The sequence below is a fragment of the Phalangium opilio genome, unplaced genomic scaffold (assembly GCF_054372755.1).
Source record: "Phalangium opilio isolate 3A_F unplaced genomic scaffold, DU_Popi_V2 ptg000329l_1, whole genome shotgun sequence".
NCBI classification, from domain to species: Eukaryota; Metazoa; Arthropoda; class Arachnida; order Opiliones; family Phalangiidae; genus Phalangium; species Phalangium opilio.
Window position 1 is genome coordinate 3,170,339 of NW_028324226.1, and position 18,149 is coordinate 3,188,487.

Below are 18,149 nucleotides of genomic sequence, written 5' to 3' on the forward strand. Positions count from 1 at the left end.
AGGACTGAAACCGCCTCTATCTCTCGAGAGGGATTTGGGGTTGCTTAAGTAAAATTCGTCCCCCCCCAATGCCTGCCTATACGAAACGTAAAAATCTCCTTTATTCCATTGGATGATTTTTTTTTCACGTGACCCATTTAGTAATCGTCTCGACCGTTTGGTGGCTGCACCCCGATAGGAATTTCAAAATTTTCTCTCTTCGGATCTTAGCGCTATACGTGTTCTGACGTCACAGTAGCCTGCGGAAGATGCCCAGTTGTAACCCATATTTGTGTACTTAGAGACATGATAAACTTATGCTCTATCCTATAGGCAGACAAAAATAATGTATCCATGCTACCTTTGACAGTATTAGGGATGCTGGGAAGATTTGGGTTGTTGATATTACCCTAAAGGATATAAAACATCCATCAATACAAGGTGTTCCCAAAGGGGTGCTAGAACCGAAGTACAATGGACGTTTTGTGCGATTTTAGAATCGAAAATGTTCTATCATAAGTCTACATAATAGACTTTGTTCTATGATATTTTGCCTCAAGGGTCGTCTTATACAAGGTACGATTGGTGTATTTTACGGATGACCCCTTAAATTTAATGAAGTAATTATTTAGAGATTATCCGTGAAACAATCTAATTGTAAATCTAATTGCAAATGGTGGCCTTTCTGGCAAATTGTAATTAAACATTTTTCGAGTCAAAATTGATTTCCCATAGAACACACTGTTCTTCGGTGTTCTTTGCAACACCTTGGATAAATTAAAGAAAATCTAAAACTAGGTTTTATATTTATATTTATTGCAATAATTCACGGAGAATTAAAAGTCAAATTTTTAACAACATTTTTGAGTACGTATAACAAAAAGCCAAGATCAGAAGAACTCGATTTGAAGCTTGAGAGCGATTAAAGGACGCTTTCGAACATCCTTTCCAGATATCAGAGTTATATCCGTAACAGTGCGAAAGCACCAGCTCTCCACTGATATTTTGAAATAAAAGTCGAATCCAATTACTTTCGTCTTCTCCGCAGTTTTCTTCCACACTTTTTGCTTTACAATTTACAAAAGAGTTCCATGAACTGCCAAGAGAAAAGGAAATGAAATAAAAGAAATCCTAGCTTCTATTTTACCATGAGTTCATAAGTTATCTTCTATAAGTTTGTCACTGGTTACAAACTGGAGCTTGTCATGAAGTGACGTAGGTCATAGATTCTTGTAAACCGACGGCTGGTGAGGCGCTGTCAAAGGCTTAGTACAGACCAAGAAGTGATATCTAGTTTGTTAGGGAGAAGGTATAAGATGCCTAAGTATTCGCGCGGCATAGTCCAGTCCCCCTTTCAAAATACAAGGGGGGACGTAAAAGAAGGCCGGGCTATTTCGCCTCTCCTCAGTCGGAAAATACGTAATTTTCGTCATTCGCGTAGCGCTGACGTGAGTTTTCAAGAGCCAATGAGATGCTGGTTGTAATTTAGAGGCGGGGAATAACTCCGGACCTAAGCTTGGACTGCTGGAGATACAGCTAGAAATGAGGCGAATTTACACCTTCTCCCGAGTAAACTAGATATCACTTCTTGTAAAGACTAAATAGAAAGATGGAAGTCCTGCAAAACTAACCGAGTCTAGTTACTCAATTCTCGCTTGTCGTTCTCGAACAAGCTCGAGCTGTAAGTCTCTAGCATTACGAAGTATAGAAAGTGTCATACTTATGGAACATATCTTATAAACTTATGATTTTACTAAAGGAAAGGAACATATCCCCTCTACACCTTTTCCAAAATCAATTTATTTTAACCTCGAGGCTCTAGACACACAAAAAAAAATAATTGAAATACCAGCAGCATTTGCATTGAGTATAAAATGAGCATGGATCTATGGTTTCGATTAGTTTCCCGAATGTTTGGTATTCCTAACATTTTTTAAATTGAATTTTTTTTTTTAGCTTCTTTCGAAAATTTAATGAATGTTCAGTCAATTTTTTTTACATATAAATTTCCTTTAAGCTCTTTAGAATTTGAAGGAAATCCGAAAAAAGTAATCAAAATATTTTCTAAATTAGTGAAATCTTATCGCTAATGGTTAGTTTTATTCCCAAAAGGGCAAGTCTAATTTAAAATGTATTATTTTTATCTCTCTCTTTAAAATAAGGCAAGTTTCTTGAAAATCCCCCTTTTATTTGCTTTTCTGCTAATCAAACTTTAGATGGGCATCCCACCGTGGGGTGAATTCTATCACTGTTTGCCGGTACTAAATCCTCAGCAATCAACCCACATACCTTGATTGTCTTGACGTGGGACAAAAATCCACAAGCGCATGCGCCTTGGCAAATACTTAAGCCCTAATAGAGTAATGTGATTCGGTTTAGTAACCTTGCTCCAAATGTTCTGATCCTGCTTTATGGTACACTTCTCTCGAAGAGAAGTATTATATACTTCTGATACTAAGTAATAGCAGGGATAGATTTAATTTTAGAAGTAGGAATGGAGAACAGAGTAATCTGGGAACGCGTCAAAGTCCCGGACCCCCTTCCACGGGACGGAGGGGCATGAAAGAAGAGGCGGGTCATAGCGAACGACCGTCAGCAACGTCATCAAAACGTAGTTTAAGTGAGCCAATAAGATAATTTAAAATCTTCGTTACGTGTTGGAGGGAGGGGTTCTATACTGGGCTATGAGTCGGACTGAAGTAAATACTAACCGTTCTCCATTCCTACTTCTAAAATTAAATCTATCCCTGGTAATAGACATGTTTAAAATTTTACGATTTAAATGAGAGTTGCCCTTAATGTAACGTAGTTTCATAGAAAAAATCTTCATTAAATTCTTAATTTGGAAAAGATGCGAGACGTAGTTTATGAACGATCCCTATTTATTGATTTTATTATAATGACTTACCAACATATGGTTCTGACAATACCCTCAGCTTCTATATCTTTATCACTGTTCAATACTTCGGTTGTTGACTCTAAATAATTCCCGCAGTTACTCCTCGAGAAATTCGTCGATTGAAAACATGAATTTGGCTTGGTTAAAAATTCTAGAACGAAATTTAAAATATTTAATCTTTAGTTGAGTTTCTAAGCAAAACTTATTAATTTAGCTTTCCAAAACTAAGTTGTTTAACTTCCTCAAAATGTGTATAAATTAAATTCTCAGAAAGCAAAGTTTCTTCCGAGTTCTGGAATACATATGGTTCTTGATCTTACAACATTACCCCTCCCCCCTTTTATACATTATTAATTAGACGGCACTATTTGCCTTTCAGCTAATTATATTTGTCTTCAAAGGGAACGGTTCTTGAAACCTCTTGTCCACCAACGCAGGATTACAAGGAGAATGTAGCGAGTTAAAGAGGGAAGATGAGTACATACTCCGAGCTCCTACGTAAATAGCAGTCATTTTACCTCCATTTATTTATTTACTTGAGATGGAAGCTTACCCTAATTAAAATTTGGGCCACCCTGGAAGATGAATTAGAGTTAATTTATCACTGTGACCACTCTACCTATATTTTCTGTTTTTCTTTTCCTATTTTTTTAAGTCCCTTCTATAATTTCATGATAATTTCTATATTCTCCTATAATTTACACGATAATTCCTATTTTCTTCTATAATTTCGTGATAATTCCTATTTTCTTCTATAATTTCGTGATAATTCCTATTTTCTCCTATAATTTCATTGTAATTTCTATATTCTCCTATAATTTCATGATAATTCCTGTTTATTTTCTCCTATAATTTCATGATAATTCTTATTTTCTCCTATAATTTCATGATAAATCCTATTTTCTCCTATAATTTCATGTTAATTCCTATTTTCTCCTATATTTTCAGGATAATTTCTTGTTTCTCCCATAATTTCATGATAATTTCTATATTATCCCATAATTTCATGATAATTTCTATATACTCCTATAATTTCATGATAATTCCTATTTTCTCCTATATTTTCATGATAATTTCTCTATTTCATGATAATTCCTGTTTACTTTCTCCTATAATTTCACGATAATTTCTATATTTTCCTATAATTTCATGATAATTCCTGTTTATTTTCTCCTATAATTTCATGATAATTCTTATTTTCTCCTATAATTTCATGATAATCCTTATTTTCTCCTATAATTTCATGATAATTCCTATTTTCTCCTATAACTTGAACTTGGTATAGTTTAAAAATTGCTTAAAATAGCTTGTAATAAATGTATTTATTCTTTGGGTGTGCAGCAGGAACAACATTTCTACAGGGGCTGGTAGGAAATACACGTATCTTTGAACCCCTAAATGTACGCTTACCCCTTGAACGTGCATGCCTGGCAGATAAAACGCTTTATAGGCGCCTTTGTGCAATGTATTTCGAAAATCTTACCTAGAGCCAAGGAATCAGTTTTGCAAAGATGTTTAGTCGTCGACTTTGCTCCTCTTACAGCCACTTGATATAAAATTTGATGATTGATTTTGTAACAGGCTGTGACGTAACGATCGACGCAGTTGAAACCGTTACTTAGTTGACTTCAATGAGCGTATGAAAGGAATTATAAGAATTTATTAAATAGAATTCTCAAAAATCCTAAATGTATGAATTGTTTTGGGAATATTTATGGTTATTGTTTATTTATCGAATATCCGAGAAAATTCGTGGCTGTTATGAGAATTTCTTATATTCATGATGGAATTTAATATATTCGTTCTGTTCTACTTCATAAGCTGAGTTTCCTTCGTTATTTAAATACAGTATGTTTCTGATAAGTCTGCGTGGCATGATTTTGATTTTTGAGTCATGTTTCATGAAATTTTGCCGTTAAGATATTGGAGAAGTATTTTACGGATGACCCCTTAAATTTAATTATGAAACTGAAAGACAACGATTTCTAATTTAATTATGAAACTGAAAGACAACGATTTCTAATTTAATTAAGGGGTCATCCCTAAAACACTCAAATCATAACTCGAAAACTAGCCCTAATGTCAAAATGTCAAGGAACATTTTCGACTCAAAATAGCTTAGAATAACAGAGTTCTCTAATCCTCTATAGTTTTAAATAATTGAAAATTTGGTAAACCTTTGTATTAAATTTTGACATTTCAAAGGTATTAGAGATTTTAAGAAACTGACCTTATAACCTAATTTAATTTAAATTTCACTTGTTAATAACTTTAGCTTAGTAAATGGAAACTGAAAAACGCTTCTGACATTTCTCGTTCTAAAACTTTAAAGATTTTACGTCCAGAACTCTAGATATTTTCTTACATGTTATTTGGTCAATTCCTTGAACTCTCTGTATTGGGAAATTGAATATTCAAATCTCAGCCCAAGATTCAGACGGTGAAACTAAATCATGGTTCCATTAATTTATTAATGCTTGGCTTATTTGATCTCCCATCTATCATAAGTTTATTAGACATGTTCCATAAGTATGACACTAACTATACTTCGTAATGGTAGAGACTTACAGCTCGAGCTAGTTCGAGAACGACAGGCGATAATTGCAGACTACACTCGGTTAGTTTTGCAGGACTTCCAACTTCCTATTTAGTCTGTTCTAAGTCTTTGACAGAGCCTGACCATGCGCCTCTTTACCTCGAATCTATGACCTACGTCACAAGCTCCAGTTTGTAACCACATATGAACTTATGATCTATAGATAACGATTCGCTATAGTTTCGTTTTCCACAGTTTGGTTCTGCCAGAGGGAGTTATTGTAATAGCAGTAGAAAGGGCCCTTCCCTTGCCAAAATCGCGGTTCGAATTTCAAGACTTATTTAAGTACCGTAATAAGTCCCCACTAGGTACACCGGCAGTCCAAAAACGAGACTTATTTGAGTTTGGATTTCTAAATTTACAAGACTTGTAGCAGTACCCCTCGAGTCTCTTAATTGGACATTCCATTAAGTCTCTTTTTTGGACACTATAGTAAGATTCTTTCGAATCTCTATTTTGGATACTATTGTAAGTTTCCATTGGGTGTTCATATTTTGATACTAGAGTAATACTCCCTCGAGTCTCTTTTCGGACACTTTAGTAAGATTCCCTCGAGTCCCTTATTTGGACATTATAGTAAGACTCCCCGAGTCACATTTTCGGACACTATAGTAAGATTCCCAGGAGTGTCTTATTGGGATACTATAGTAAGATTCCCTCGAGTTTCTTTTTTTGACACTATAGTAAGATTTCCTCTAGTCTCTAATTCGGATACTGTAGTAAGACTTCCAGGAGTGTCGTATTTGAATGCTAATGTAAGATTTCCTGCAGTCTTTTTTTTGGACACTAATGTAAGATTTCATAGAGTCTTTCATTTGGACACTATAGCAAGATTCCCTCTAGTCTCTACTTCGGACACTGTAGTAAGACTCCCTGGAGTGTCGTATTTGGATGCTATTGTAAGACTTCCTCGCATCTCTTATTTGTATACTATTATAAGATTCCCTGGAGTCTCTTGCTTGTATACTATTGTAAGATTCCCTCGAGTCTCTTCCTTGTATACTATTATAAAATTCCCTGGAGTCTCTTGCTTGTATACTATTGCAAGATTCCCTGGAGTCTCTTGCTTGTATACTATTGTAAGATTCCCTGGAGTCTCTTACTTGTATACTATTGTAAGATTCCCTGGAGTCTCTTACTTGTATACTATTGTAAGATTCCCTGGAGTCTCTTACTTGTATACTATTGTAAGATTCCCTGGAGTCTCTTACTTGTATACTATTGTAAGATTCCCTCGAGTCTCTTACTTGTATACTATTGCAAGATTCCCTCGATTTTCTGTTGTTTAATTGCAAATTGCAAAAAAAAACAAGGAAAAAACTATGCTGGTACACTCTAAGAATATGGGGTGTGCCTTAACACCTTTAAAGTAGTTTATATGGGTCCAAATTTGACACCGTTACAGGTGTTCATTTACACCCCTAAAAGGGTTTAATAACACTTATTTGAGCAATTGGTGTCAAAGATAATATTAAAATGGTGCAATAGAGGTGTAGTTTAACACCTTTCTAACTCTTATACCGAACTAAAAGTTAATTTTTTACTCTCATGTGAGTGTTTGATTTATTCGCGAATAGCGCTATATTCATAGCAAGGTTCCACCTTGAGAGAACTTATGAGGACAGTTCTAACATGCAGAGCTATAACCCTTTAGACAAGGGTAGTTCTCTCATGCAATGTGAAACTGCACAAAATCCAGCGTGAAACTGCATGATATGTTGGTCATTTTCACCGACTTAATAACTTCTGAAATGGCAGAAAGTTTTAAATTAGTAAAAATGCATCGGGTGTTAAATTGGTTTTGGAGGCTATAATATCCCAGCAGTAGATACAGACGAACTCGTTAAATTTAACAATCCCTTTTCACGAAGAGTTTTTCGAACACCAGAAACGCGTTTGACCGAATCTACTCTAAAATATTTAAAAAAAAAAACAATTTTCTACTCTAATTTTACTCAAAATAAAGATAAGACATGTCACAAAAGCATGTGCCCCACATGTTGGCCTCTCAAGCTGGCGTCTATAGTCCATAACGGTGGAACGAATTCTACGCTACACCGTGGCCACAGGTCTCTTCAAGGCCTGAATATGTGGGTGCACAATATGCCTCTGACATTGGTGCAAGGATGTGAGCCCCCCTCTCCCCAATTGTAACAATAATAATAATAGTCGCCCTACTGTGAGGCCAGTACCTAACCTAGTCTCGTTTTTTTAGTGTCACACAATACTTTTAAGAGTATCGCGTAACACTTTCAAGAGTGCAATAGCGTTGCTAGGGCTTGAAATTTGGGGGGCTTAATCTTATTATTCGTATATTAAAGATATACAAACTTTTATGATAAAGAGTACGGAACCGAGTTATTGACTATGAGACAATTGTGGATGAAAGAATTTCGCTCGTCTTTTTTAAGTATAGTTTTCGTTTGCTTTTAGTCCCCACTACTGTTCGATATTGAAATTCATCTCTACAAAGATGAACCTTAACGAACTTTTCATTATAATTTATATACACTATATTGTTAAAGAATTTTAGGGGGCTACGAGCAATTTTTTGGTATAGTTTACGGATTATTTTGAGGGGGCTTACTTTTAAATTTGGGGGCGCTATAGCCCCCATAAAAGGCCTAGCGACGCCACTGCGAGAGCGTCGCATAACACTTTTAAGAGTGTCGCATAACGCTTTTAAGAGTGTCACCTAACACGTTTAGCAGTGCTTTATGAATGTACAATACCGTTGGATTAAGAATTTCCTTGTTAATTTTATTTAATGGATAAAAATATATTCTTTCGTGAATATCATCTTTAAAAAAAACGTTTAAAAATTAAGGTTTTCAATAATTTTTTACTGTTCGGATTGACTTTAATATTAAAACATTAATGAAAATGAAAGACCTTTTTTAAAAAACCCGCAGTATACTATAATTTTACATGTTTAATTTCAAAACGGAGTTTTAATGGTGTTATTTTACACCGAATTTACACTTTAAATCGGCCCCTAAAAACTCAACGTAATAAAACTCTATTTTGGGTGTTTTTACGGTGTTTACACCATTTTAACACTTTTTTAACACTTCCATTTCTTAGAGTGTAGAAAGAATCTCTTTCCAATCTCAAAAACTAAGCCTTATTTGGTGAGATTAAAATGTGTCTTATAGGAGTCCTATAATAAGTCGCAGATTTGTGTTCTCAATGAAGTCTAGAAAGAATCGCTTACCAATCTCAAAAACTAAGCCTTATTTAGTGAGATTAAAATGTGTCTTATAGGAGTCCTACAATAAGTCGCAGATTTGTGTTCTCAATCAAGTCTAGAAAGAATCGCTTTCCAATCTAAGCCTTATTTGGTGAGATTAAAATGTGTCTTATAGGAGTCCTATAATAAGTCGCAGATTTGTGTTCTCAATCACGTCTAGATAGAATCGTTTTCCAATCTCAAAAACTAAGCCCTATTTTGTGAGATTAAATTGTGTTTCATAGGAGTCCTACAATAAGTCGCAGATTTGTGTTCTCAATCAAGTCTAGAAAGAATCGCTTTCCAATCTCAAAAACTAAGCCTTATTTGGTGAGATTAAAATGTGTCTTATAGGAGTCCTATAATAAGTCGCAGATTTGTGTTCTCAATCAAGTCTAGAAAGAATCGTTTTCCAATCTCAAAAACTAAGCCCTATTTAGTGAGATTAAATTGTGTCTCATAGGAGTCCTACAATAAGTCTCAGATTTGTGTTCTCGATCAAGTCTAGAAAGAATCGCTTTCCAATCTCAAAAACTAAGCTTCATTTGGTGAGATTAAAATGTGTCTTATAGGAGTCCTATAATAAGTCGCAGATTTGTGTTCTCAATCAAGTCTAGAAAGAATCGCTTTCCAATCTCAAAAACTAAGCCTTATTTGGTGAGATTAAAATGTGTCTTATAGGAGTCCTACAATAAGTCGCAGATTTGTGTTCTCAATCAAGTCTAGAAAGATTCGCTTTCCAATCTCAAAAACTAAGCCCTATTTAGTGAGATTAAATTGTGTCTCATAGGAGTCCTACAATAAGTCGCAGATTTGTGTTCTCAATCAAGTCCAGAAAGAATCGCTTTCCAATCTCAAAAACTAAGCCCTATTTAGTGAGATTAAATTGTGTCTCATAGGAGTCCTACAATAAGTCGCAGATTTGTGTTCTCAATCAAGTCTAGAAAGAATCGCTTTCCAATCTCAAAAACTAAGCCTTATTTGGTGAGATTAAAATGTGTCTTAGAAGTCCTATAATAAGTCGCAGATTTGTGTTCTCAATCAAGTCTAGAAAGAATCGCTTTCCAATCTCAAAAACTAAGCCTTATTTGGTGAGATTAAAATGTGTCTTATAGGAGTCCTATAATAAGTCGACGATTTGAATTCTCAATCAAGTCTAGAAAGAATCGTTTTCCAATCTCAAAAACTAAGCCTTATTTAGTGAGATTAAATTGTGTCTTATAGGAGTCCTATAATAAGTCGCAGATTTGTGTTCTCAATCAAGTCTAGAAAGAATCGCTTTCCAATCTCAAAAACTAAGCCTTATTTGGTGAGATTAAAATGTGTCTTATAGGAGTCCTATAATAAGTCGCAGATTTGTGTTCTCAATCAAGTCTAGAAAGAATCGCTTTCCAATCTCAAAAACTAAGCCTTATTTGGTGAGATTAAAATGTGTCTTATAGGAGTCCTATAATAAGTCGACGATTTGAATTCTCAATCAAGTCTAGAAAGAATCGTTTTCCAATCTCAAAAACTAAGCCTTATTTAGTGAGATTAAATTGTGTCTTATAGGAGTCCTATAATAAGTCGCATATTTGTGTTCTCAATTAAGTGTAGAAAGAATCTCTTTCCAATCTCAAAAAATAAGCCTAATTTGGTGAGATTAAAATGTGTCTTATAGGTGTCCTATAATAAGTCGCAGATTTGTGTTCTCAATCAAGTCTAGAAGCAATCCTTTTACAGTCTCTAAAACTGAGCCCTTTTATGTAAGACTAAATTTAGTCTCAAAGGAGTCCAATATGAAACCATTATATTTTTTAACAATTTTTGAGACAAGTTTGGTACCCAAATATCCTTGATCCTTATTTTAGACTTACTTTATACTAAAATAAGACTCTCATTTTGGTAAGGGTTCGTTTGTCTCTTCCAGCAAATAAATGTGTGAGACAAGAGGTATATTTTTCGAATCTAGACGCGCTACTCCTCCTTATATAGTTCTCTCTTATTCACTAGAAACGTACTCTTACCTCTTGTTTAATCTCAATATTTACACTTGCGCGATATAGATGTTCCTACTCTAAAATTGGATCCTTGAATTATACAGTATATATATATATATATATATATATATATATATAGGCTTTGGTACCTATGTTTGAATCCGTATACAAGAGAGATGTGAAATTACGGTAAAATAATCATTTACCGGGTAAATTACCGGTAAATTAACGATTCCAATTTTTGGAAAATTAAAATTACCATTCTGTCTGTTATTTATAATATTTTATTTTAGATAAGTTAATTGGATGTTCTTTGGGCGATTTTGAGTCGAAAATGTAACCTCTATGACACTTAGCCGTCCAGGGCACTGTTTCTCAGTTATGATTTGAGTGTTTTAGGGATGACCCCTTAAATTTAATTAAGAAATTGAAATGGCTTCCCCGTTATAGCCAAGAAACCTAAACGTAACGTACATTCTAATCACTCGGCTTTATGGTGACACGCCGGGAACCTTTGCGCAACTGATGTTGACCCCTATAGCTTAATTAAATTAGAAATCATTGTCTTTCAGTTTCTTAATTAAATTTAAGGGGTCGTCCGTAAAATACTCCAATAATCATAACTTGAAAACATAGACCCGGACCGTGGAAAAGTGCCATAGAAATTACATTTTCGACTCAAAATCGCCCAAAGAACGTCACCATTGATTTATGCCAGACTTATCAGAAACACCCTGTGTAGTCTATTAAAACACTTTGAATTTTGAGCGCTTTATATCCCAGTTTAGCTGCTTTAAACAGGGCGATCTAATGGGGGAAAAACTGGACTTCAAAGTAAAAGGGGCTAATTTTAATAGTTTCTGGCAGTCTATAGTTTACACTTTGTTTTTCTCAAAAACGTTTTATCCTGAAAACTGTAACTTTTCCGATGCAATATCCCACGATTGACTCTGTTACTCGCGTAGTTTAGTGAGTATAAAATTAATATCCATGTACCATATTTAAATTATGGGTTGAAGACTTTGCCCAGTGGGTAAATATTTATATTACAAATATGAAGTATAACTTATTAGGGGGTTACCATGGTAATGCCAATATTTTCTCGGATTTTTGATTCCTGATAATTTTGAAACAAATCTCCTGCGGTTTATTTTGCATAAAATTTAAAGAAGCGGGAATGAACAAAAGTTAACTTTTACTTAAGTCCGATTCATAACCGAAATGAAAAGCTCCACTCCTCAGTTTCTTCAACTGGTATCGAAATTTTTGAAATATTTTATACGCTCTCGAAATATCTACATTTCGATGACGTTGCTAACGTGGACAACGGAACGTGTACAGGGTGCTCTGATAAAGGTAGTAGGAGCGAAATACAGTGTAATGGTTCTATGGGAAATCAATTTTTCAGTCGAAAATTTAACTTCTTTTTTTGAAGTGCATTTTACGGATGGCCCCTTAGTATTGTCATTTTCAGTTTCTTACTTAAGGGGGCATCCGTAAAATACTTTAATCATAACTTTTAAGCCAAATGTCATAGAAGTTACATTTTCGACTTAGAACTATCACACTTTACTTCGGTCCTACACCCATTTTTGGAACACCCTGTATATATCCCGTTTCTCTCATCCATGCAGGTTCATTATTGGTTCGTGGACTATTTTATTAATTCTTGCTTCTTCAAATAAAATATATATACATACAGGGTGTTTCCGATAAGTCTGCCATAAATTAAGGGGGATGTTCTTTAGAGTCGAAAATGTAACTTCTATCTCCATTTTGCCGTCCGGGTCACTGTTTTCAAGTTAAGATTGGAGTGTTTTACGGATGACCCCTTACATTTAATTGAGAAACTGATTTAGACAATGATTTCTAATTTCATTAAGGGGGTCATCCATAAACCACTCAAATCATAACTCGAAAACAGTGACCCGGACGTCAAAATGGAGATAGAAATTACATTTTCGACTCAAAATCGTTCGTCCAAAGAACATCCCCCTTCATTTATGCCAGACTTATCAGAAACACCCTGTATATAAATATCCCTGACATTACATACACACATATGGAGTTTAGCTTCTCCTTTGAATTGGGAAAAGTCAAATCGAAATTGGACGCCACACTATCGAAGGCTGACGAACAATTTTGTAACTGGTTGTAGTCGCATTTTTCGTCGACGTTAGGCTGAGCGGCGTTGATGGTTCGAACACACACTGTGAAAGAAAACGTAAAAAGTTCTCATAGAAACCGGATTTTCTCCATTGAAAAAGAAACGCAATCCGAGTCAAATATAGGAAAAGCCCCTCTACTGTGTTCAGAGCTCTGGGGTAAAATTTCAAAGATTACTTTTGATTTACCTTGAGAATAAGAGTCAAAACCTGGATAAGATTAACGGGAAGTTACGAAATTCTGTAAAAGCTATATTTTTTCATTGTGGGTGCTATTAAACCATGGATATGAATAAATAGTTAAATACTAACGTACTGTGGATTTAATTTTGTGGTCTCTTAGTTTGAAAACAACATTATCTAGCCTGTTTGGCTATAAAGAGATTACGCAAGCATGCGGTTTAACAATGGCTTCTCCCTTTCCCTCAAAATGGCAGAGAATTTTACCAAGAAGTGATATCTAGTTTATTAGGGAGAAGGGATAAGATGCCTAAGTATTCACGCGCCATTGTCCCAGTCCCCCTTTCAAATTCAAGGCGGGACGTAAAAGGAGGCCGGGCTATTTCGCCTCTCCTCAGTCAGAAAATACGTAATTTTCGTCATTCGCGTCGCGCTGACGTGAGTTTTCAAGAACCAATGAGATGCTGGTTGTAATTTAGAGGCGGGGATTAACCCCGGACCTACGTTTGGACTGGAGATAAAGCTAGAAATGTGGTGAATTTATATATTCTTCCTTATAAACTAGATATCACTTCTTGATTTTACAAAGTAGAAGGCTATAGTCGAGGAAAACGCCAGATTAACTAATCGGGAGTTCGGGACGCTGGCGTTTTGTAGGGTAGTATAGTCATTCCTATTCAAGTTCCAACTTCACAATAGCGAGACAATAGAGTCTACAAATTGGTGTGCTTTGGAGGTTTTGATTCATTTAAGGTATTGTCTATAAACCCTAAATTCTAGAGTTCTAGCAAATCCTTTAAATATATTATTTACAGTTTACCAACAATGGAACTGTTTCTCATTCAGTTATGAGCCCTGCACGTTAATTGAACTTGGAGGAGAGAGGGGTGCTGAGATGGAGTAGAAATCCCCATGTACCCCATCTTACTTAGTTACCGGTAACGAAGTCTTCCCAGCATCCTCAGTGGGCATTTCGGTAGGGTTGTACGGTACAAAAACGTCGACAATGTCCCATGTTTCTTAAAAGTAGAAGCTAATTCATGCGAAATAGCTTCTATTTTTAAATGGCGCTAGAGGGCAGCACTTAATAATCCCCTACCAAAGGTAACAGCGTGCGAAAGGTTCTCTGGGAGACTAACATTGCCAATATTTATACTCCATCTCCTTGAAGAATTGAAAATTTGTTCTATTTTCTGAAATAGGGCATTTGAAAAGAAAGTAACTTCTACGTAATATCCTTCTTTCTAAAATCCCTTTTTTTGTTTTGTTTATTCGATTGAATTTCTCGGAACATGTTCTAAACTTTAATCTATTTCTCTCTTTCGTTTAATCTTTATACATTTAATAGTTTCCCTTGAGAGTCGCGATGTTTGATCTAGATAGTTATTCCGAAAACAACAACAACGAAAAAAACTTCCTCTTTTTTAAATTAAAAGTTTTGTTGACTTATTTTCAAACTCACTTGAGAAAGCAGGCCAAAGTTAAATCGCATTAATACATAATGCTAAACTTCGTAGTTTAGAAAATAGTATCTGTCAAGTTGTGTGGGTGAATGAATAACGTTTCTCTAAGTCTAAAATGAATTTCTGGGTTTTTATTTAGGCCTATAACGAAATCTTCCCACGCTGTCAGTATTCCTTCATTAAAATTAAATACGTTCTAAGTCTTAGTTTGAACCAATTTGAAGAAGCCAAAACTACAATGGCAAAAATCCATTCTTGAATTTGAATTTTTACGGCTTCCAAACTACACAGAAACTAAAACCAATAATAATGACTTATTTCAATTATTTAAAACTTTGGCTTCTCTGATTAATTAAAATAATTAAATTTAATTTAATTTTAAAGCAGGCTTTATACCCTCTTCAAACGAGGCATATTTTAAACAATTTAATATGAAACTACAGTAATAACAACTTACTCCAATTAAAACTTTGTCTTTTCTTATTAATTAGAATAATTTATTTTTAAAGCAGACGTTCATTATACCCTCTTCAAACGAGGTATATTTTAAAGAGCAAGTCTCATTTGAACACGCCATTTATAATTAGTACGTATAAATTAAATGCAATAATAATTATTACTTCAATTATACCAAGGAGTACTAAGTATATAGTTTAAAGAATTAAACTGATGTTTTTGAATTTTGACGTTATGCAAACTATTTAGAAACTACAATAATAACAACTTTTTTCTTATCTGATTAATTAAAATAATTTATTTTTATAGCAGGCGTCGTTATACCCCCTTCAATCCAGATATATTTTAAAGAGAAAGTCTGATTTAAACATGTGTATTAGTAATTAGTACGTATAAATTAAATACAATAAAAATTATTACTTTAACTATACGTTCTAAGTAATATCGTGTTTAAAATTTTACGCTTTAATTCCCTTCCTTTCCCTTGAAGATTTTAATAAGAAAATTTGCATAATAATATCTTCAAAAGTATATAGCGATAACTTACCCGAAAAGAATGCTAGTAGACAGCAAAGCTCCTTATTTCCAGCGACGAACATACGATCCTTTCGCGTGATCATCTCTTGGGTAGCGTTAGTTTGAAACCTGTTGAAGATCGCGCGTTTCCAAAATTGGTATTTCTAAAACACTCGCTTCCCGCCAAACGGAAGAAAAGCCGGCCTTAAGACCACTCCTTCACTTCCGTTGCCATGACAACCCTACAAAGATTGAGATGTGCGCGCCGAATAAGATAATACTATTCCACCTTTTCAAGCCTTACCGGGGCTCTTTTATCTTTACGGAAGTTAACTTATTCGAAGTTAAATATTTAAGGAGTAATCCACCAATGTGTCGCATTTTTAATTACATTGCGAAATTATACCCTAACACTTTTGGTTCATTATCTCTCTTCCGACGCCTGTATTTAATCTTTTTACGGCTTTTCTCTAATTGGCTCTTAATTAAGTTATTTTTCTTACTGGTTTTTAGCATACGATTAACGTCACTTCAAATTAGTTCAATCTGCCAATGGAGTATTGGACTATCTAATTTTTTAATATTCAAAGGATTGGCCGATATATTTCGACGCCATACTTGAATCTACCAAACAGTTTCATTTACAAGGAGCTGTCAAAGGAAAGTTTCCATTTTTGAACGTCATCCGTTTCCCCCACTTTGCTTTGACTCCGCCATTTTGAGGGAAAGGTGTGCAAGTCGCGTTCCTGATAAAGAATCCTTTGCTCCTCGTGGCCCAAGTGAGGAATAAATATAATTAACTTTAGGGAGGTTCAAGACCTCATGTTGCTCTCGAACAAATTAATATTCAAGCCTCCATTTGCCAATATGGCCACCGATTTCAACCCTAAACATTAACAACTCTTAAGCATAGGGTACCTTAAACGAATTTGCAAAATTTCTGGCTAATCAATTGAAATTTACGAGAGGTACCGCGCCAAGAAGAAAGGTATTCAAAGAAATGGTACTTTAATTTCTCCTTAACACTTGTTTGCGAAGGTGAAATGAGTTACTGGATCAAGTTACTATTCTAAAAGCCCAATAGAAATATAGGCCAAGTATTTCTATGACTTTTGTGTAAGGTTTCCCTTCATTTATGGGCCTTTTCAGACGTCTAATTTTATGTGTAGCCTCGTGGGAGTCGAAATGAATATACTTTATTTTTACCCATCTTCATAAAGGCCCATGCAGACTACAGTAATATCTTACGTTCTGTGCCACAGAACCCACAGAATCTGTGGGCCGCCTCGTTAATTTCTTTTGGGTCGCGTCGGTAGTTCGGTACTCGGTACATTCATTTCTCTGTTCAGACGTGAGAGAAGACGACTTAAAACAAGTCGCATATATGGTGATTTTTAAATACTAAAATAGCCGAATCCAATATGACAATTCCCGCGCCAAGAATCCTAAAACGTAGCACACTCAATCTTGCGTCAGTAAGACATAATCGAGTGAGCTATGGCTAAAAAAAGACGCTAACGAGGTGGTGTCATCTCGACATTGCCTGACGAAATTTGAAAATATTCAAACTAAACCCACGAATCTTTTACGCAGCCCAACGACGCCTGAAAGCTCCTAAGATATGTTCCATAAGCTTGTCACTGGCTACAAACTGGAGCTTGTCATCAAGAGACGTAGATCATAGATTCTCGTAAAGCGACGGCTGGTGATTCGCTGTCAAAGACTTAGTACAAACTAAATAGGAAGATGGACTGCAAAACCGAGTGTAGTCAATTCTCGCTTGTCGTTCTTAAATTAACTTGCGTAAGATTTTAGTCTATAGTCTGAATGGGCCTTTACGCCCCATTTCTTGTCAATATTTCTTCTTCGCCGCTTTTCTTCTCTCTTTTCAACGCCCAATATGGAAAAATTACTGTCTTAATTGGAATGCCCCCTCGGGAGAAGAGAAACACGAGCTACTTACTCGAAAAATCCTTTTTTCTTTTTCTTTTTAGTTCCTGTCGGGAACTTCTAAATCCCAGAAACTCGCAGATCTTACAAAAAGTGTTAGTGTCTTTAGAACCTTTCTTTGAAGATCGGTATTTTCCACCTTTCACTAGGAATAAAACGTGTCTGGTATGCGAGAATATGATAGATTATTGACTTGGAATACCTGTCCTGGGTCAACCGATTCCAAAAGAAGAAAACTCGGAATTTGCTAGCCGAACTTAAACAGATAGCTTGACAAAATTTGGAGCAGAGAGTAAATGTTGGTGGGTAATGAAAGTCTCCCAGTATACCTGGCGCACGCCCCTACAATTCGGTAGACGATTGTTAAGTGCTGCCGCGTAGCACCATTGCATTTGTGTGAGGACTGGCTTCTATTTTTAAGACACAAAGGGCATGGTCGAAGCTTTCGTAATGTACGACCCAATTACCAAAACGCCTAAAATGCTGGGAAGACTTCGTTGCCGAAGATGGTGGTTCAGAGACTATACGTTAGAGGTATGGAGATTCTACACTATTCCACTCTATCCTCTATAAATAGCGAAATCTGAGACGTACTTGCCAAAGCCTACCTATATAATTCAAGGATCCAATTTAGACCTTTGTCGCGCGACTGTAAATATTGAAATCAAACAAGAGATATAACATGTTTCGATTGAATAGGAGAGAACTATAGGTCGAGGAGTAGCACGTCTATGAGA

General features: G+C 35.3%; 1 protein-coding gene across 1 annotated transcript; it reads right to left on the minus strand.

Moving 5' to 3' along the window:
- Positions 1-774: 774 nt before the first annotated feature.
- LOC149610329 (uncharacterized) lies at positions 775-15,639 on the minus strand. The gene is made up of 5 exons (XM_089858728.1): positions 15,494-15,639; positions 12,739-12,892; positions 4,362-4,504; positions 2,888-3,029; positions 775-1,075 (listed from the first exon to the last, which is right to left on the minus strand). The coding sequence occupies exons 1-5, from the start codon at positions 15,564-15,566 to the stop codon at positions 823-825; spliced, it is 765 nt and encodes a 254-aa protein (XP_089714854.1). The 5' UTR covers positions 15,567-15,639; the 3' UTR covers positions 775-822.
- Between the last annotated feature and the right edge of the window lie 2,510 nt (positions 15,640-18,149).